The sequence below is a fragment of the Thamnophis sirtalis genome, unplaced genomic scaffold (genome assembly GCF_051295495.1).
Source record: "Thamnophis sirtalis isolate CommonGarterSnake01/CBP01778 unplaced genomic scaffold, rThaSir2_p1.2 scaffold_3, whole genome shotgun sequence".
In the NCBI taxonomy this organism is placed as follows: domain Eukaryota; kingdom Metazoa; phylum Chordata; class Lepidosauria; order Squamata; family Natricidae; genus Thamnophis; species Thamnophis sirtalis.
In genome coordinates, this window is record NW_028261383.1 from 72,857,637 (window position 1) to 72,878,591 (window position 20,955).

General features: G+C 36.3%; 1 protein-coding gene across 5 annotated transcripts in view; it reads left to right on the plus strand.

Moving 5' to 3' along the window:
• Positions 1-15,352, plus strand: part of PFKFB4 (6-phosphofructo-2-kinase/fructose-2,6-biphosphatase 4) — a 64,294-nt gene extending 48,942 nt beyond the window's left edge. For 3 of the 5 annotated variants that reach the window (XM_087709149.1, XM_087709150.1, XM_087709147.1), the window contains 8 exons: positions 1,279-1,486; positions 2,328-2,474; positions 3,801-3,905; positions 5,866-5,995; positions 6,547-6,609; positions 8,227-8,291; positions 12,321-12,412; positions 14,638-15,352. In XM_087709149.1, the coding sequence (XP_087565275.1) occupies positions 1,279-1,486; positions 2,328-2,474; positions 3,801-3,905; positions 5,866-5,995; positions 6,547-6,609; positions 8,227-8,291; positions 12,321-12,380 (778 nt within the window). In that variant the 3' untranslated portion in view covers positions 12,381-12,412; positions 14,638-15,352. The remainder of the gene's footprint in view (positions 1-1,278; positions 1,487-2,327; positions 2,475-3,800; positions 3,906-5,865; positions 5,996-6,546; positions 6,610-8,226; positions 8,292-12,320; positions 12,413-14,637) is intronic. The other 2 variants (XM_087709148.1, XM_087709151.1) reach the window with 2 other exon arrangements.
• The last annotated feature ends 5,603 nt before the right edge of the window (positions 15,353-20,955 follow it).

Genomic DNA, 20,955 nt, shown 5'->3' on the forward strand with positions numbered 1-20,955 from the left:
GTAGTTGACTATATGTATTGCATACTGGCTATAATCAACAGATAAAAGCCCTAGAAAAACATGAACTGTTCTAGTTGTGAAAACAATGTTAATTTTTATTAATGAGAAAAAAATGCAGTAACGTGGCTTGGGCAACAAATAATGTTGATATATTAATTTCATGCTGTTGCTAGCATAGTTGAAAAAGGATCTTGGAACTGAAATTTAGAGCATCAGCAAATGAGGTTCCTAATTAATGATTCAGCCAAAAAAAAAATCTGTCAGAGAAAATAGCTTGAAATATCTGTTTACCAAAGATAAATCATCCCAGTGGACACATTAAAAAGTAAGCTAAACATAAATTCATAGCCACAGTTCCAAGAAATCTTGGCCTCTCTGCAGGCTGATTCTTTGAATGCATGCTTCATTTCTAGGTAAACAAGTAATTATCTGTTAAAATAGAAATTGACAGCCACAAGCTATGTGGATTTACAAATTCTATATAGTATGGATAATATGGTTAATTTGGAATTCTCTCTTCAGATCTTAGTTAATTGAAGATATAGTAAAACTCTGTATTACTTATATACAGTTAACTATTTTTACTAACTTTCAAACTAGATTCCATAATGTAAAAAGAATGTAAATAAAATAAATACATTGCATATTAACAAACACCCTGTTACTTAAAAGTTCTTTTTGTTAGATTCTGGAACTACAGGTAGTCCTTAGGTTCTAATGGCAGTCAGGACTGGAATGTCCTTCGCTAAATGATGGGGTTGTGAAGCACAACATCACAGGACTGAATCTATTAGCAGTGGTAATCCTGGTTGCTGTCATAACCCCAGGACCACTCCGGTCATTAAGTGGAAAGAGGCAAGATGTCAGGCAAATAGGTTAGCGGTTGAGGGGTGGGTGAGTGCTCCAGATGGGTGCTGCAGTGTGTAGGCTGGTGCTGCAGGCAAGAGAGTGGGTGGTACCAGTAGGCACTACTGGGGAATGTGGGGAAATGGAGGGGCAGGACTGAGTGGCTGTAAATGTAGGCTAGGGCCAAATTTTGATTGACTGGGGAAAGGGCAAATGCGGTGGCCAAAACTTCAAGGACTGGTTGCAAATCCAGTTCTTTCAGTGCCCTTATAACTTTGAATTGTTTGAACTAAACAAATGGACATAATTGGAGGACTATCTGCACTTTTCCTCAAATGTTGGTGAGTAAAATGTATTCCTGGTCTCTGTGGCTGATAAGTAAAGCATTAGGCTAAATAGGACAATAATTAATTACGTCTCCTATTGTTACAGGGATCTTTCTTATATTAAAATCATGGATGTTGGAAGGAGTTACCTTGTAAACCATGTAATGGATCATATTCAGAGTCGGATTGTTTACTACCTCATGAATATTCATGTAACTCCTCGTTCCATCTACCTCTGTCGACACGGTGAAAGTGAACTAAATCTAAAGGGAAGAATAGGAGGAGACACGGGCTTGTCCCATAGAGGGAAAGAGGTAGTTATGTTTTATCTATTGTAGCTCTGTATTTTATTACATTTAAAATTTATTTTAAAATTTAAGTAATTTTTAAAAATGTACATTATCTTGCATTTGTTTGTGTTCTGGGATTTAAGGAGAGATTTGGATCCAGACAACCAAGGATATGGAACATTCTGCATTTTGCTTTTGAGCAATAAACTAGATTTCCATTCCAGAGAATGAATGAGATCACAAAGAAATTAATAGGGTCAGAGCAGAAACTTCATTTAAATAAAATGTTAAATTAACTGAAAATGTGCACAACATATTTATTAATTTTTCCTCAGGAACGTGTTAAAAATTACAAGTCAATGGCAACTTTCTTGGGGCTGTGGGGCAACCCAGGTGTTTAGGCTTCCAGTGTCGCTTGCTGTGTAGAAAATTTTGGGAATTGAAGTCTACACATCTTAAAGTTGCTAAGTTTGAGAGATAGTGATATCAGAAGATTCTTAAGAACTGTGAAACATTTCAAAAAAGGCTGCAGTCAGATACAGGAACGTGGAGGTGTCACAGGTCTCCATTTATTTTTACTACTTAAAAAGCCTACAGTAAATAGTTCAGCCTGAATAAGAAATGTTCAGGAGGTTATATCTCTACAAGTGGAAGTTCCTTATACTCATACAATGTTTTATTACACCAAAATTAGAGTGCCCTCTCATTTTAGCAAACAAATATTGTGATTCTTAACTGCTAGTCAAATTTCTTTGTTGAAGGACTACATGAGCCTTTGAAAGACCTCATTCAAAATGTATTATCTTTTGACACTGAATCTGAGTAGCTGTGATATTATAATGTATTTTTTAATGACCTTTTCCAGTTTGCCAAGAGCTTGGGCCAGTTCATTAATGACCAAAACATCAAAGATCTGAAAGTCTGGACAAGTCAGATGAAGAGGACCATTCAGACTGCTGAGGCTCTGAGAGTGCCTTATGAACAGTGGAAAGTTTTAAATGAAATCGATGCGGTAGGATTGCTTTTTTGTTTTATGCATAACAGATGCTTGTAGTTTTTTGCTTGTAGCTTTTGATGAAGATGACGACAGCTTCAGCTTCCTGAAGTTTTATAACTACCAGACAAGTCATCAAGGCTTATTTCAAATGTATTAGATTGTATTGCACCTATTGCTTCTCTCGCCATAAAATTATATGTTAATTATAAATGTTAGTTGGTTTCAGCAATTTTAGAAAATATTTGTGGAATTTGTCCCTTCTTGCTACAGAACTATTTCTGTTGATTTCAAACTGATATCAGGCAATAAACTATTATTATTTTTGACAACTATCCCTAATTTGAAGGGAGTTAAGTTAAAATTGAGTTGAAAACCAAAGTTTGTTTTAATCATTGTGTGAAAATAAAATGGTAGTTCTGCCCTGATGTCTTATCGATCAATTGATTGATTGATTGATAGATGTCCATCTTGAATAACATTTCAACTTGAAAGTGACATAGCAGTTTTTTTTAAAAAAAATATTGTTGCAAATAATTCATTTTAATGATAAATTGTTTTGTTTATGCTGTTTGTAATTTGATTAGAATTTAAAAATAGTTTTATTTTATTTGTTGAAATTGGTAGAAATGTGGGTTAAAATTCAGTAAATTAATAAATTAATGAAATAAACTCATTAAATATTTTAAATTAATTGAATTTTGAAAAACATTATTGCTAAATCCCCTGACAATAACCAATAGTTTTTTTCTGATGATATTTCAAAAAATAATCTGAGAAAGCAAATTCGACAATTAGATCAAACTGGGAAAAGCCACTGTGTTGTTTCCAATTTCAGGTGGTTTGGTGAGGAGAAGTAAAACCATTTGTTATGATAGAGCTGCCCCCCTCATGGTTTGCTTAGCTCCAACAAGAAACTAAAGACAGATATTTTTGTACCAGAAGGTGTTTGCTCTTCTGTGGGGATTTATTTAGTTTGGTATTGTTATTTTTTATTATTATATATTTTGTTTTAATTTTATTGTAAACTGCTAAGATTTTAATTTGGATTATGGCAAGGTATAAATTTGATTACATAGATAAATAGTTCCATGAATTGAATTTCCATTTGTGCAGCTTAACGTCAGAATTCATAATGAGGATGATAATAACACAGCCTGATCAACTCAGTTTACATAGGTTATCTCTCAGTAAACATTAAAACATGAGATATAATTAGACCCTGAAAGAATAGCCTTCCAGCCTTGTCAATTCATGACAAAAATGGTATTTTCGTTCAAAATTTTTGTGAGCACAGCCCAAGTTTCTTATCATGCTTCATGCTTATTTTCTTCGTTTCCATAGGGAGTCTGTGAAGAAATGACATACGAAGAAATTCAGGAAAATTATCCCTTAGAATTTGCTTTGAGAGACCAGGATAAATACAGATACAGATATCCTAAGGGCGAGGTTTGTTAAATTTTACTTCTTGCAAGCTTGAAGATGCAGAAGTCTTTTTGTAAGTGTTTCAAAAGAGAAATGTTTTGAAATAAAAGGAGTTTGTTGCCCCTTTCTCATCAGGAAGCTTTTCTGCAACTTCTCTGTATTGTTGCTAAAGTAGAAACCAATTTCTCATTTGTGTAGGAAATGTTAATTAACAGCAACAGAGCACCTCTTCTCTGTAACTTAAAAAGCTATCCTAGTTCAAATTTTAAGCAGGGATGAAAGGCTTCTTAAAACTGTTTTGGAAAAGGAGGAAATCAATCTGTTTCCATTTCAGACTTTTGGTTCAGTGGTTTTGATGAGGGGTAATGCTGGCTATCCTGCAGCCCAGTCCCCTCAGATGGAAGATGCATCAGCGTTTTCATGTGCTTTCTCTAAGTAGAGCAACAAATTTTAAAACCACATGTTTGAGACTCAGTTAATTGCTTGTCAGCCTGCCCTTTTACACGCTGCTACTAAAAGTCCGGCATTAATCAAAAGCACCGATAAAAGCAGCTACTAACAGTATTTGTTTAAAGTGCAACATGCCTTAAATCCATGTATCATGTGTTGGCTGAGAGATCATAATGTTCAAAACGCTGCAGGAGTACAGATGGCACAGAGGCAGTCAGGTTATAATGGATGTTATGTAAGATGGAAACATTTTTTGAGCTGTTTGCTGATTGTAGAGAGAAAGGATGTGTGTTTTTCACATCTTCTTAATGACTACTGCTGGGTTAACTTTGGCTGAATACTGTTCACGTGTTCCTTAGCAAAGCAAAAATGTATGTTTTGGTAAAGCATCGGGTGGCTGCTGCCCTCCACTTTTATCAGCTGATCTACTTACAGTAGTTTTCCAAAACTTCTTTTGTTCCATGTTTGAGGGTGCAAAAGATATAGCTTCATTAAAATTAATTTTCTGTACCAGAATTCCTGTTTTTGAAAACTGTCAGCAAGAACACCTTTCATTACTTTTACATGAAAACAAGGTAAATGCTAGCTGTATCAATTACCCAGCTATTTACCGTGACCCGACAAAAGCGCAAACGTCATAAGCGTGCCGACAAAACCGCGGCGCTAAAACCGCAATGTCAAAAGCGCGTCGACAACAGCGCGCCGACAACAGCGCGCCGACAGAAGCGTGATTTAAGTTAAGGTAAGGTTTAGGGTTTAGGGTTAGGTTTAGGGTTAGGTTTAGGGTTAGGTTACAGCGCGCTTCTGTCGGCGCTGTTGTCGGCGCGCTTCAGGGCTCCTTCGTCGCTCCTTCGTCGCACGGTTTTGTCAGTGCGGTTTTGTCGCCGCGGTTTAGTCAGGCGCGCTTTTGTCGTTTGCACATTTGTGGTGGAACCCCATTTACAAAATTTCTTACACAGGGAAAAAATAAACGTTAAAACTATAAATATTGAAATAGACAAAGAATAAAGTGACAGAATCAGCTTTAATCTTCTGCGACTCAAATTCTGTGGTATGGAAATCATCAATACAGAAAAATAGGCATAGATTGTTTAGAAAAGAATGGATCCAGAGAGGAAGAATGACTTGGTAGTTGCCATTAATCTACCACTTGGATTTTAAGCACAAGATAATGATTAAAGCTTGCAAGGAAGAAATACCTCTGTAGAATTGGATCCAGACAGAGCATAAACCTCTCTAATATGCATCAGTGCAGCATAAAATAACAATGCAGCTGCTTTAAGAGTTGCATTGATTTTAATGAGTTGTTTCCTAAAAGCATCTGCATTTTTTTTTGTTTCACATGGAAGTTTTTAAAAAGATAGGCTTTTCATCTTATGCGAAATCAGAAGAATTTGTACCATCACAATATTTTAAAGAGAACACAGTTGGTACTATTTAACCCACCTTAGAGCAAATCAATTGTATTATAAAACTAGGATCATTTATACATATATCCATATTACGATGATTTTTTTTGCTGTTGTTTTTCCAGTCTTATGAAGATCTTGTTCAGAGGTTAGAGCCAGTAATTATGGAGCTGGAAAGGCAGGAAAACGTGCTTGTAATCTGTCACCAAGCTGTTATGCGTTGTTTGATTGCTTACTTTTTGGATAAGCCTGCAGGTAGGTACCTTACAAATGTCCACAGAGAATGCTCAAGTTAGTCAGTAGTAACTTTCATTTTCTTACCAGATAATTGCAGACAAGTGGTACATATTTATGATACCACTGTGTCAGTAGCTCTCAACCTGTGGTCTGCGGACACTTGGGGGTGTGTGATGTCATCACAGGGGTTTGCGAAGGCTTGAAGAAATGTTATGATTTAAATTTTAAGTCTTAGTGATCTTTGGTCATGGTCTGTGGCCACAAAAGGTATTTAAAGGGGGTTCGTGGTGAAGAAAAGGTTGAGAACCACTGTTTTTAGGTCGGTTAAAATATTTTTATTTACTTAGTGATTTCAATTTACCATTTCTTTTATTCTTTTGTTTCATCTGGCTAACTCTTAGAATCTGTGACTGTTACCCCATGGTAGCATTGCTTGTGTGCTCTTTGGTTTCTACAAATGGAAGCTGTTCTGAAGATTTATTTAGTGAAGTGAGATATAAATAGTAACCAACTTTATAGTCAATAGTCTTTTTTTCTTTTTTTCTTTTATTTTTCTTTATATATTTCAGAACAACTGCCTTATCTCAAGTGCCCTCTGCATACTGTCTTAAAGCTAACTCCAGTGGCTTACGGTAAGATATTAAATTTGAGCTCAGCAAATTAATCATCTTTACTATGAGTTTTATTAATCAACTTTATATTATAAAAAACAGTTCATTAGGTTACATCTATCAAAGGCAGCCTAGTAGTTCCTAGTTCAAACAGTTTGGCTATCAAAACAAATCACTTGTACTTGTTAAGCAAGTTACAGTTTGAATTAAACTGTTCAGTTCATCATAAACCAAAAGCTTTTAAAATGGACATTGCTTCTACTCTTCCTGAGGTAAAGCTGGGAATTTGAATAGATAGGTCCTGCCACACAGTGGTTGTGGTGTGAATTACTCTATTCAGTATTCAGGGTGGCCACTCAAAATGCTTCACCTACTCTTGATTAGTGTTGATTTTTCTTTAGAAATATTTTTAGTATTCTTGTACCTTGGATTTTAGTAAACTCCTGTATTTGTCTGTTGTGTGTATTCCATGCCGCCTTGTTTCAAAAGGGTAGAATCCAAAAAAGTAATTGTTGACAGTGTCAGGACTACCTGAAATATGACTTCATGCAACATATTAAGGAAGAAAGCCTTGGGGTGCTTCCAGAGTCTTAAGAGTTGTAGCTGAAATGTAACTTTTAATATGATAGAATGGAAAATTATTAATTATAGGAAGGAATATACTATCACAGAGCCTGAATGATGAATCACGGATTTTTCCTATTGTTTTATTGGTAACAATATAGAAGTGGGTGACTACTGCCTTCTTTTCTAATTTGGGATTTCTGAAGAAAACTTTTAAAAACAGAGATACTCCTGGAACTTGGTTACACTTCAAATAAAAAGAAGCCTGTAGTGACCTCTAGTGTCCAAAATGCTACAGTTACTGCAGATAAATGTATTACTACTGTATGTTAAAGGCAGGTTTCTATTTTTAGAATGTCAAGCTCTCCAGCTGGCGTAGGATGCAAAATGAAGCAAGGCAAGCCAGGCAAACCACTAGTATATAAAAAGAGAGCAAACTCAACTTCATACTAGCACTGATGATATTACCTAGTTTAGTTAATGAAATATCTGCAAAAAAAAGTTCAGCTAACACATCAAGCAATCTCTGGGCAGAAAGTCACCCAATAAATTTGAAGGACATGCTCATTTCAGCACATGACTTAGAAGAAGAATATATTTTCAATATCAGAATTGAAGTTGTTCTTACATCCAAAAAGCCACTCCCAGTTCCCTTTCTCCAATTCAACAACCTGGCTTAAAGGCATGCATGAAAGTCTAATCAATATTTTTAGGGAAGACCCTCAACTTACTCTCAACATACAATCAAATGTTTTGCAATACTTTACAACCCTCAAAATGTCTGTCAATATTAATGTTGCTACAGCTGCTCAAAATTGCTAGCCATGATTCTCAGGAGAAAGCTCTATATGCCAGAGTGTCATAGGAGGAAACTTTATAAAACAATCTTACCTTGAACAGATACTACACGTGTTAACAAATTTTAACCCGAACTATTTTTAACCAGTATTTATTTGTGTCAAATTCCATTATCCATTGGCTATAAAAGGAAGAAGTTATTGTTATGCTGTTGATATTGTTCATTTTTTAGTGATAAAATATATTAAATATGAAAAATGGTGATTTCGCCTACAGGTTGCAAAGTGGAATCTATTTTTCTAAATGTTGAGGCTGTAAATACACACAGGGATAAACCACAGGTAGGTCTTCTTACTCAATATGAATTTAAAACTTTACAAGAAGCTTGGAAGATGTATTAAAGTGGAAAACCTGCCAGTAACAGAAGAATTAAGCACTCCCTGTCCCTTTCGTGGCTACATTTTACAGATTGCTTCTTCCCAAAGTAGAGTTTTTTAAATGTACTTTTTAAAAAAGAAGGTAGCAGGAGAGCATTGCAAAAAAAATAAAATAAATTTGAGCTTCATATCTTCTTTGATTCCTGGAATGGGGATTTACAATGGTCCAGAGTTTCATATTTGGGAACACTGATAAAACAGTTTATCTGATTAGTGGAATGTTGTATGTTCTCTTTAATTCCGAATTCTACATTAGAATTCTGCATTCAACTAATTTCTAATCTCCTAATTTCAGCAGGCTCTGTTTTGCCTTGTGCTATACTACAGCAACCCTCACTATGTCATGTCAAATATCACTGCAGTAGTTCAGTTTCCAGTATCTGTATGTTTTATGTGAAATATACTACATTAGTTTGGATTTTTTTAATCTAGATTTTGAAAACCACCTTTTGCTCATTGTAGAACAACAGCAGCAAAGATTTTTGTGTCCAGCTAGTTTGGACACAAATGGAAGCTTAAATATTAAAATTCTGGAATAACCATAAATTCATAGGCAGTCTTTTTTAATACAAAATTATGGGTATTGAAAATTTCATATAAATGTTTCGGTGTGTGCAGCATTACTTTTCATGTTTTGATTCTGAGCCATTTGTGTGTCTCTGCTACCAGTACTATGATTTACTACTAGGTCCATATAGTCAAACTATGGCTTGTTTAATTTTGGTTTGGTTATTGTGTGAACAAACATTTGTAGTTTGTACCTTTAAGTTCATTGTTGATATCTGATGGTTTGTTCATTAAATAAAAATATAGTTTAATAAGCTATATGAACCCAATGATATATGATTGTACTCTTGGCTTCAGTGGGAATCAGGTATATCAAGCCAAGTTAATAGCTGGAAAGTGGAGAGAGGGAATAAATAAATGTATACATAATGGTGTGTTCTTTAATACATATTTTCATGTGTGTTAATTCATAGCTGCTTTTTAACAGATTTTAAGAAAAAAGATAGAATGTTTGGAAGCAGAACATTGATCATAACAGCTTTGGTTGAAATGGCTTGTTGATTGAAAGTTAGCTCGTTTAACTAGTTTCAGTCAGTTAAAACAGTTGTTTGTAAAAGAAATTTGTAAGCGATTTTTTTCAGGATCAGTAATAGAGTTGCAAGTTGCATGAGAAGGGATGGGTGGTAGTTAACTCCTCCTTGAAAGATGGAGTGGTCCCACCAGCTCTTAAGGAGGCAGTGGTACACCATCGCTATCCAAGCTGGATAGTTTTTGCCCAGTTTCCAATCTTCCCTTCTTAAGGAAGGTGGTGGAGAGAGTGGTCACAGGGCATCTGCAGAGGACCTTGGTTCAAGCCAATTATCTAGATGCCTTTCAGTCGAGATTCAGACCAGGATTTGGGACTGAGATTGCATTGATTGCACTCATGGATGACCTCCATGGGATGGACGTAATGCATCCATCCTGACTCTTCTTGAACTCTTGGCGGTATTTAATATGATCAATTGTGGTATCCTTCTGGCCCGGCTTGGGAATTGGAGTGAGTGGCACTGTGTTGTGCTGGTTCTCCTCCTTACTCTGCGATCAGTTTCAGTCGGTATTGATAGGCGGGGAGATAATCAAACTGCATTCCCTACTGTATGAGGTGCCTCAGGACTTGGTTTCTCTCTCCTATTTAACATCTACTTGGATGAGGTGGTCCATCAGTTTGGGGTGAGATATCATCAATATACAGATGACACCCAGTTTTATATATCCACTCCAGTACCCTTGACGGATGCTGTGGACATCCTATCCCAGGTTGTCCAGGTCTGGATGGAGCAAAACAGGCTCTGATTCAGCCTCTGAGATGGAGAGGCTGTGGGTATGTGGAGCCTCTTGAGACAAGGTTTTTCCATCTCTAATTCTGGATGGGATAACACTACCTCAGGTAGACCTGGTGCACAATCCTGAGGTGCTCCTAGAACTCAGAGCTCTGGCTTGAAGAGCAGGTGGCAGCTGTGGCTAGGAGAGCTTATGCACATCTTTGGATGGTGCGCTAGTTGTGCCCATTCCTGCATCTATATAGGACCAAGGAACTATTCATATGTATATCACCATGTTGTTAGGATTTACATTCATATTATTGATCCTTATTCAGTCTGTGATCAAGACAATTTTCTGCAGGTCCTTTTGGCTTGATAGGAGAAATTTAAGGGTGTGCTTTGAAGCCCGGAGAAAGTCAGGTGGAGGTAGCACTGAGCTCTCCCTTATCATTCTCTTCACTGTGCTCTGGACACTTGCATATTGGACCTTTCTTCTGGACTCAGCCTGGGTTTTCTATTAACTGGAGAGCTATTCCATCATACTACTTACCTAGATAGAAAAGTAGAGACAGAAACAGCTGGAGTGGGGGAGTCTGATATTTATTAGAATGACTGGGATGGTTGGTGGTTGTCAGATATGTGTGTGGTATGGGTGCCTTTGACAGGAGAAAGGACTGAGAGTAGAAAGCAGAAACCTCAAGATTGTGACAGGCAGGGATAGGTATGGTCAGAATCTGAGGGGCTGCTGGGGTTGCTACTTGAGAGCTTGTCCAGAATCCAATACTCAACCCATAAACCAAGTTATTGTGTCCTCATTCCTTGGGCTCTGACTGTTGCTTTTGAATGCCAGTTTGGTCTATATAAAACCTGTTCTCATTAATGGTTTAGTCATGGATGAGGTGACTTATGTGGTATTATATAATCATGGACTTGGAGGTAGGAGCTCCCTGTTGGAGATGTACTTGCCTAGATTTTAAGTTTGACATAACTTCAGCCGAAAAAAGTCAGATTGATATTAGTAGAATGAGAAACAATAATGCTAAAGTAACAGACCAAAGCAGGCAGTCCCTGGGTTAAGGATGTTTCATTTATAAACAACCTGTACTTACAAATGGCCTGCCCTTTTACTAAAATGGTGGGCAGAGCTCTCCTTCCTTGAACCACTGAAGCTGCACATTTTTAATGTGGGGTCTATTTTCAGCAGTTTGACAGCTTGAGAAAAAAAGAACACCATCCACCATTTTTAGTAACAGGCAGCCTTCTCGTAAGTACGAGTTAAAATTTGAATTACAAATTTGAGTTAAGGACAAGAGTTAGAAACTGAGCTCATTCTTAATCTAGGGACTTCCTGGGTCCAAAGGAAGGCATGACTAAATGACCCTGTGATATTGCATTGCTTTCTGTATGCAGACAGGTATCCCATAAGGTCATTGTGACTTAGTGAGCAGAAGTAACAACTAATAATATAGTTCTGTGCTGAGAGTCCTCAGACTTGCCCACAACAAGCCATTTGCCATATAAATGACAGCACTGCTAGGAGAGGGCTAATCTTTTAGGACTAAGTTTGCCAATTTAATAGCAACATATTAAAGATGGGTGCAAACGGGCAGAGGTGGTATTCCGCCGGTTCGCACCGGTTCAGGCGAACCGGTAGTGGCGGTGGCGCGAGGCTCCGCTCACCCACCCAGACCTCCTGCACATGCCCAGATGCCCAAAGCGGTAGTGAAGAAAAGAAGATACCATTACTGAAAAGGGTGGTGGTGGTTTCCTTCCATAACAGATCTAGGTTGCTAAGCCTCATTGCCACCCCCTGCCCCCACTAACCTGGACAATGTAAGAGAACAAGGTTTGCAGGTATTTAGATACAATTATATGAATGAAATTGGAGTTTTTAAAATTGTAACCTCTCCGTATATGGGAAGAAGGTTGCCGGTGCCAAGTTGGAGCTACAGCATTATGGTTGTTCTATAAATCAATAATATATGTTTATAAGAAAAACAGGCATTAATTTTGCTTGGTGAATTGCAATCATCCATTAATTTAAATTCGGGAGATTACTTGTGGAAACACTGATTGGTAGTCCTGCACGATAAATATTTTCTGTATTTTTATTATTATACAGAATGTAGACATTGTCAGACCTCCTGAGGATGCCCTTGTAACTGTCCCTGCTCATCTGTGACTCCTGTTTCCTGATCAGCTATGAAAGATGTGGTGCTGTTTTTATCATACTTTCTTAATTTTCAATCAACCATTCCAATCACCTTGGAATCAAATTTGAATATAGCAGTTTTTCTGTATTGCATGACTTGGGGATCAAATTGTTTTAGACTGTTTGAACTAAGTAGTTGAATAATTAACAAGTTATTGTTCACTTCTGCTGAAATATGAATAGTTCCTTTTGCAATATAACTTAACTATTGCTGATTTTTAATTTAATGTTCTATGTCCAGTAAAGCTCAGTTCAGTACTTTCAGTGCCTAAGTTATTAATAGTTACAATACATCTGATAGTTGCAATAAATACAATAGAATCAATGAGAAGATAGCTGGATATTTTTCAGGTGATAGTGTGTTTATTCCAATGTCATTGACCAATGTAAAATCTATCATTAGAAATTCTAATTCTTATTGATTTTAATGTATCTAAAAAGTTGTTTCCTATTAAGTGGGCAGTATTTTTTAAATGTTGTTGGCCCATCTCCAACTGCCCGTCTTTACTTCCTAGGTTTCAAAGCTTTTTCTAAACCAGCTGAAGAGCGCTGGCTTGGTTCCAAATGTAGTCCACATAAGAGCATTTGTGACTATTGCTCCTTTCTCAGCTGTGTTGTGTTTCTGCATCTTTCAGCTCTGGCCCTTGATCTGGTGTTGCCTCTGCTCAGTGGATTTTGGAAATGTTCAGGGAAGTCATGATCAGGATGTAAAGTTGCATGTTCCCATGGCTTCCTCATTTGCTCTGCTGAATCCTATCTCCTCTCCCTTTAGGCTCTTGTGGCTCGTATTCATCTTTGTGGCTTATCACTAGGTCTGCCATATCTGAAATGCAAAAGTCAGATGGCAGCAAAAGCACAGTGTTTTAGGCATCTTTTTGCTGCCTTCTGGTGGCTGTCCAAAATTTTGCATGCAGCATCTCTTTTGTATACAGGACCATAATAGCATATCTCAGCAATATCTTCTTGACATAATGTGTCATACTTGACCTTATGTTTAAGATTTGTTAGTCATTGAATGAAAAAGTTGGTGCAAGGGGGAGTCTCGTGGGCACCAAAGAAAGACCCATTTTGTAATCTTTCACTATATCACTACTCTGCTAGCCTGTTTGAAAGTAGGTGTTTCGGTAAAAGGTTGTGCTGTTTAATAGCTTGCTTGATTCAGGGTTGTATTTAATGCAAGCTAATCAAAATTAAACTATATGTCATGTATCCACTTAGTACATACCAACCAATCTGCAGCATTCGGCAGGATATAGTCAGATGTTGGTAGCTGAAAACAGGGCCCATGTGTAGGAAAATCAACATTTATTACAAGCCTTCTCTAGTGAAGGAAAAAATTTGGCAATATTACTGATGAAACTGTCATGTGATTTGCTAACATAGGAAGTTGTAGTGCTTCCTAGATTGTGGGGTAGAAAAAAGAGATTTTGTTGAAAGAGGAGGAGAGGTAGGTGGATTTAGATGAATGACACTCAGAAGTTGTGATTCTCCTGTGCTTGTGCATGTATATTGAAAATAAAATCTTTGCTGTCTGTTACTTGAAGAGCTAAAAACATTGTGCTGTGCATGATCCTAAATTCATGTTAGTTAATGGTGAAAAACAGTCTTCTGCTATACCTACTGAAGCCAATATGTGGGCCCCAGGAGTTCATATTGAATAAAACCCATCATCTTTTGAGTTGGTAGTAACTTGAGCTTTGAAAAAGTTTATTGACTATGTCAGCCAGTGGGCAGCTGCTATTATTCAGTGTATAATCTTGAATCAGACTTCTTTATAAATTCTCCTGCTCCTCAATTCTAGTGTTGCGAGACAATAAAATTTTTTATATGCTATGCGTAATTTTATGTATCTATAACTTCTGGTAAATTCCCAAACCCCAACGTTGTCGTTTTTTCTCATGGTCTACATGTTTTATTCTATGTTTGAAGGTAGCTGCTTGGGGAGCATGTATCTCTAGAATACAATGTGGGTCTGCAACTGCAGTTCATCTTCAGAAATGTAAGGAATTTATTAGATCTGAAGATCTCTAAAGGCAGCTTATCTTCGGATGTAGTTAAGCCAAATTATTCATTTTGGCATAAGAGGGCATTTTTCTAAGAGGTTAATCTCTTAATTCCCAAAATTTATCAAGAGAATCTTCTTGGTCAGGCCAGAGTTAACTATGCATTTCCTTGGACTATGAACCACTTAAAGGTTGCTAACCAATTCTTCTTATTTTATTTTCAGAATGTGTGTGTGAGTCGCTCTCGAGAAGAAGCCTTGAGGACTGTACCTAATCACGTGTAGCTCTCTGGTCTCCCAGCACTGTCCCAGGCTGCTATCCAATGTCAACATTAAGGACACTTCTCAGGGACACGATGATGAAAGCCTTCAAAGGAAGCAGCCAACAAGGCAGAAAAATGCCTGATCTCTTCTTTTAAAATGGATTTTAAGACAAACTGAGCATTAAAGTAAAAAATGTACCAAGTATTTAAGGAACACAGGATGAAATTAGTTTTAATTTAATATAATTTGTCTTCAGCCTGTCATTTTTGATCTTGAATGTTTATATGTATAAATTGTTAGGTCTTATTTTGAGATTCTTCTAGAGTTAGAATATTTTCTTAAGCTGGTCTTTCTGTTAAAAACAATCCTCTGATTATTTTATTCAAACTTAATGCACATGAAATTTTATGCACACCAAAAGTATTTTAAACTTTTTCATGTACTAGACAGGATATATCATCTCCATCAAACTTCATTCAAGTTTTTTTTAATTTCATAATTGCTTTGGTTAATAACACAAAAAGCTACATGTTTATAATCTATTCAATGTTATAAAGTGGGCTATTAATATTTCCAGTTTTGGGGTGGGATAGTAATGCTGTAGCAGTTGGTATTTATAACACCAACTTTCTAAATAATTTTATTAAAGATTATATTTTCATTTTAGTATCTAAAATATTTTCTCTTTTATGGTATTATAAAGTGCTCCAGAGCCTCCTAGATAATTTTCTCAAATGATTTTTTGATCGAAAATAACAGATTTCTTTCTACTTCATATACAAAGTAAAATCATTTTCAAAGCCCCCCCCCTTTTAAATATCTTTAATTCTATTTAAGAATACTGATGGATACTGTAATTAGCCAAAGTTGGCCCGCATATTGTTCATAATTTCCATGAGCACTATTTTATACATGGCTCCCAATCCTTGGACCACTGGATACTGGGTCATGACCCATTTGGAACTGGGCTGCACAAGTAGTGGGTGAGCGTGCACAGCTCCACTTGTGCGAGTTGCAGTCTTGCATACTCATGCACAAAACACCCATTTGTGCAAGTGCACTCAGCTGCTACACTCTCCTTTCTTGCCCGCAGCTGCCAGTCCATAAAGCCGGAAAAGTTGGGGACCACCACCAGTTTTGCGAAACACTTAATCTGACTTAAGTTCATAGTATTGATGCACTTCTTCCTTTTCCTTAAACCAAAGATAAAGTACTAACCTATTTCCCAGAGAATAAGACCTCCCCGGATAATAAGCCCAATTGGGCTTTTGAGCACATGTGCTAAAATGAGCCCCCCTGAAAATAAGCCCTCCCCAAAAAAGATTGCAACACAGCTGCAGCCATGAGGTGACCACACTCACTGCCTCCTGCACCTCAAAAATAATAAGACCTCCATGAAAATAAAGTCAAGTGCTTCTTTTGGGGGGGGGGGTCAAAAGAAAATAAGACCCTGTCTTATTTTCGGGAAAACACGGCAACTTGTTTTGAGTAGTTTTTTTGCGGTGGGGTTGGGGGTAGATAACTATCATGCCCCTCCATTTTTCATTTAAAATGTAGGCATAGTTAAGTTGGAAGATATTTTTTTACTAGAGGAGCTAGCGGATGTCAAGCACTGAATACCATTAACAAGTTCAGGTAATAGTAGAAGGTTTCCTTCCCAATGTAAACAACAATGACAGTTTTTCAAATTGTCTTTTAAGACTTTGCAGGACCATCAAATCTTACAAGATTTCATTCAGATTAACCCATTCTTGACTGAAACTTTCTCAGATATCAGTGTTCTTGCCTGAGACATTCATGCAAGAATTTCAAAATGCTGAAGATTTGGAAAATGGCACACGATTTCTGCCTTTTAAAATTTTCTATGCTTTTAAAACATTAATTGGGTGTGTGGACACAGAGATGTTTGTAAGAGCTTTGTTGCTAAGCCCTGATTTAGCATTTTGGAGTTCTTTCACAAAAGAGAACCAGCACATCCTTTTGCCCTGTCACTGTCATCATCATCATCATTACCTTTAGGTATTAGCATCTATACTGCTTTTCCTCCGATATGACTTGAGAGGAAAGCATAAGAAAGATGGGATAACTGCTCCTGTAGTTGGATTCTGAAAGATGCACAGAAGAATGAAAGTTAATTTGCAGAATTTTAACATCCTGCTTTCGAATGGAATTTGTACAGAAGCAATTCTTTGAGTTTGCATGTTAAGTCATGTATATATACATCATTATATAATGTCGTTATTTATGTGATAGAAATCAAACAGCGGATTAGATACCTGTAAGTCATTGAAACAAAAATAGTTTTGTCCTCACCAGTTGGAAGTGTTTTTAAAAATCCCACTATATATAGATACCTTATTGAACCATACTATCTTAGTGGTAAAAACTCTGTGCAATGTACTGTGTTAGCTTTGCAAATGAGGGTCAGATTGTTTCTTTTTATTTTCTTGTCATTGGTGCTATCATGTATGTTGTGGCCATGCAGAAATAAGCCAGAAAGTCAAGCTTACATCAGAAAGATAAAACGGTGGTAATACAATAGAAATTATTAAATAACATGTAAAAAGCACTTGAGCTGTATTTTATCATAAAATGAATGTTGCATTGTAAAGTATTTATTCAGGTAGATAATCATTTACTGTGTTTACCTGGCTAGAAGAAACACTCCCCCACCCCACCTCAGTATCTCTGAATTCAGTCATTTAGTGGAAAGGTACTGTTGAAAATAACAGAGAAAATGGGAGAGACTGCTTTTCTGTAATGCCTAAACAAGGCTTCTTTCTGTCTTTGATCCCCATCCAAATATACCTCTCTCTTGTTTTTATTTTCCAGGGAAGTCATCCCAAAACTCAGTTGCTTCCCCTTTTCCCCACTTTCATTAGAAGGAAGGAAGGAAGGAGGGAGGTGTATGTATTCATACATATTTGTCTGTGTAAGACTGACTTATATGTGAAAGAATGATTGACGTGCACACAGGGAATTGGTTAATAATGTTTGTTCTGGTCCTGTCTTTATTAAGACTTCATTTTTAGAAGATACATAAGCACAGCTGCAGGGATGCCTAACATACACAAGTGATGCCATAAATATAGAAGAGGTGTGGAAATGTCCAGGATTGGTTTCATCTGGAGTGGCAACCATAGGCTTCCTTCCCATAATATAATGCATTTGCTTCCCCCACACCCTTCGTGGGGATGGGTTGCCTTCTGTTTGGGTAAATACGAGCAGTCTTGGCTTACATTTAGCAACAGTTTGAAACCTGTGACAATGTTTAACAAGTGGTTCTTACAACAGGTCCTTAGAGATCCAGTCGTTGCACTGCTCCTTCTGTCACAAGACCACAAATTTAGGCACTCCCTGCCAGCTTCCCACAAATACTACAGAAGGTGGCAAGTTTGTGAGGAAGTCATGTGAGGTCCTTACTTAACAACAACTTAGGCTGCCAGAACTGCCATCACTAAGCAGTCCCAATTGCTGTCATAAATTGAAGACTGCCTCTACGGTACTAGAAGGGACCAGGAAAATCACCATTGTATTTTAATAGGTCTCTCTCTTATTCAGCAGTTGTGTTTTATCATGATACTTTTTGAACTTCTCTGGATGTGGGGTATTGGAGGTTAATTTCTCTAAATGTTTAGGGTTATCCAGAAGAAAAATATGTGAATGTATAAATCTGTTTTGAATTTTGTAGAAAATATCATTTTACTTATTTCTAAATGAAGGCAATAGACTATCCTTCATTGAAAATGTATCAATGCTTCACAGATTCCCTTTATTGAAGAGAAATATTTGTTTGCATATCTCAATATTTTTTTAGTGTGTACAACTTGGTGGCTAAGTATTTAATGTATAGTAGATATTTTTATAGGTTATATATAAATGTACCTTGTTAACTTTGGTTTCTTCTATTCAGAGAAAAGGCCATATAACTGAAAAAAATAATTGTATGCAATACAAATTATAAATTTATGTTGATACTTGAAAAGATTAAGAAGTTGTTGATTGTGATTTAACAAGCTGTGATTTTAAAAAACACTTTGGAAGTGAGCCTCTTGAAATTAGTTGCACTACCTTCCAAGTAAATAAGTCCAAAAACTATCAATCATAAAAATTGTTCACTATCAGTTTCTAGTAGATAAACTTGTAACCACTCCAGAATACCTGCTGAATATTTTGTTTCACAGGACTTATTACCTTTTTTTAAGAATAAAAAATGAATTATAGAAACATGTGACTCTTAAACAAGCCATTATTGGCATTTGCTTAATGTGTGAAAATAGCTTATAGAAATAATATGGAAATGAGAATGTTATAAACATTATTTTTTCTCAATTTGTATGGTGGGTTCATATGATTTTGAATTAAATTTTAATTCAGATATGATTGTTCATTTATTTAATGCAGATTTTTCAACTATAGTTGGGCAATTTATTACTTTCTATAAGAGATGTGTTAAATCTTTCTCCAAAAGAATAAAATATCAGTTCTAAATTAAAGTGCATTTTAATTTCTTTATTTGTAAGTTGAATTTTGCTACTATATTTAAGATCACCATCTTAAATCATCAAATAAATGTTTCTAAAAAGTCTCTCCAAGAAAGCACATTTTGATGATATACTACGTTGCTATATTTATATAAAATACTCTATTTTAAAATAAATGAATGAAAAGAAACCTGCCGGCTTACTTTAAAGACTCAAAAGTTTTACGTCATGTATGAGCAATTCTTGTGGAATTCAATTTTTAAACCTGCAGAATTTACTGTAATTATATAAATGAAGTTTCATCTCATTATCAAAATGAGTTGTAAAAATGCTTCTGCTGACTTTAAAGACAATGAAACAATGTATGGAATGTGCTTGAGATTGTGTCTTTGTCCTTTCTAATAGTAGTAGTGGTTCTGCTAATGCCTGTTGTATTCAGCAGCTTTGGATCCCACTGATTTGTGCAGTATTACCGAGACTGCTCTTTGTGATGGATATAATAAGGAAGGTATACAAGGTTGCCTGTGACTTAACAAGCTTCACCTGCTCTGTAATGTTATTCCTTGGAGTTTGTTTGGCGATTCTAGCAGGGGACTTATTGTACACCCTTGAGAGATCATCAGTAGACCTCTTTCTGGGATGGTTGTCCCTTCCACCAACTGCACAGATTTAGGAAGGATGCATAGGAAGCTGTAAGGAAAGGGAACACCTTACAGCCAGCCAGATTAGCCCAAACAATCCTGGTGAACTTGAAATGGCAGATATCACATCCTGATTGCCCTCTCACATCCCGATTTTGTTGCATCTATGCAGTTGGTCTGTGAATTCTTCAGTCCTTGCTTTTAAATATTCAAAGTTGCATCAAAGCACATGTAGTGAAGCATGCTGCTCTCTTTGCACACATTAAAACATTTTTCTAGATTTCTAATAGTATTAAGCTAGTTTCAGTTTGACCAAGTAGCGTATAGTAATGTTTTATTAATGTATAGAGACAGTTTGGTTTGTTTACACAAAATCACTATTTTCAATAACTTCATCTGCTGATTCAGCTTTTACACAGTAAATGCTGCAAATAACATTTGCATTTAGATAGTGAATCTAAATTTGAAATCTCTAGTAAAATAGATGCACAAAGTTGTAGCTGAAGATTGGCAATATTCTACCCTTTACACTTCTGTGTTTCTGATGCATCGATGGTGCTAATTAGAAAAAGTTTCTATTCCAGTAAGCAATATATTAATATTTTGCTTTTAACTGCAGCACTAGCAGTCAAGCTATATATTTTTAAGTAGCAGTAGCTTCATAGTTGTCATTCTCACGTTGATTTGTGCCAGGTTAACTAAGCTAGAGTCCCATTGCTTAGCCCCATGTAACATCATTACATATCAGCCAATTCTAAAGCTTCCATGTTTGTGACTTCATAAAGTAGAATGTTTTGCATTTTATTTACGAGTTCAAATTTGATGGTTTTACAATACCATTTGGGACACCTTAGAATTCAGCTGGGTTCATGCTTTTAATCTTATCAAAAATGACAAAATCAAAACTTGTGAAATTAGCCAGATATTTGTGTCAACGGAGTAAGCCGTGCTGATTAAGCCATTGATGAAAAGTTGATGCATCAAGATTATTGTATGTTGCATAGCTTTCCACAAAGAGGACTTTCCTTTTTTATATCATTCCGCTACTTTTCTAGCTTATTGTACAGTTACGGTGCTTGGGTGCTAAGCTATATAATATATATGTTTGAAAAGTTGACAGTAATTTAGATACAAGACGTAAAAATCAGGTGAAG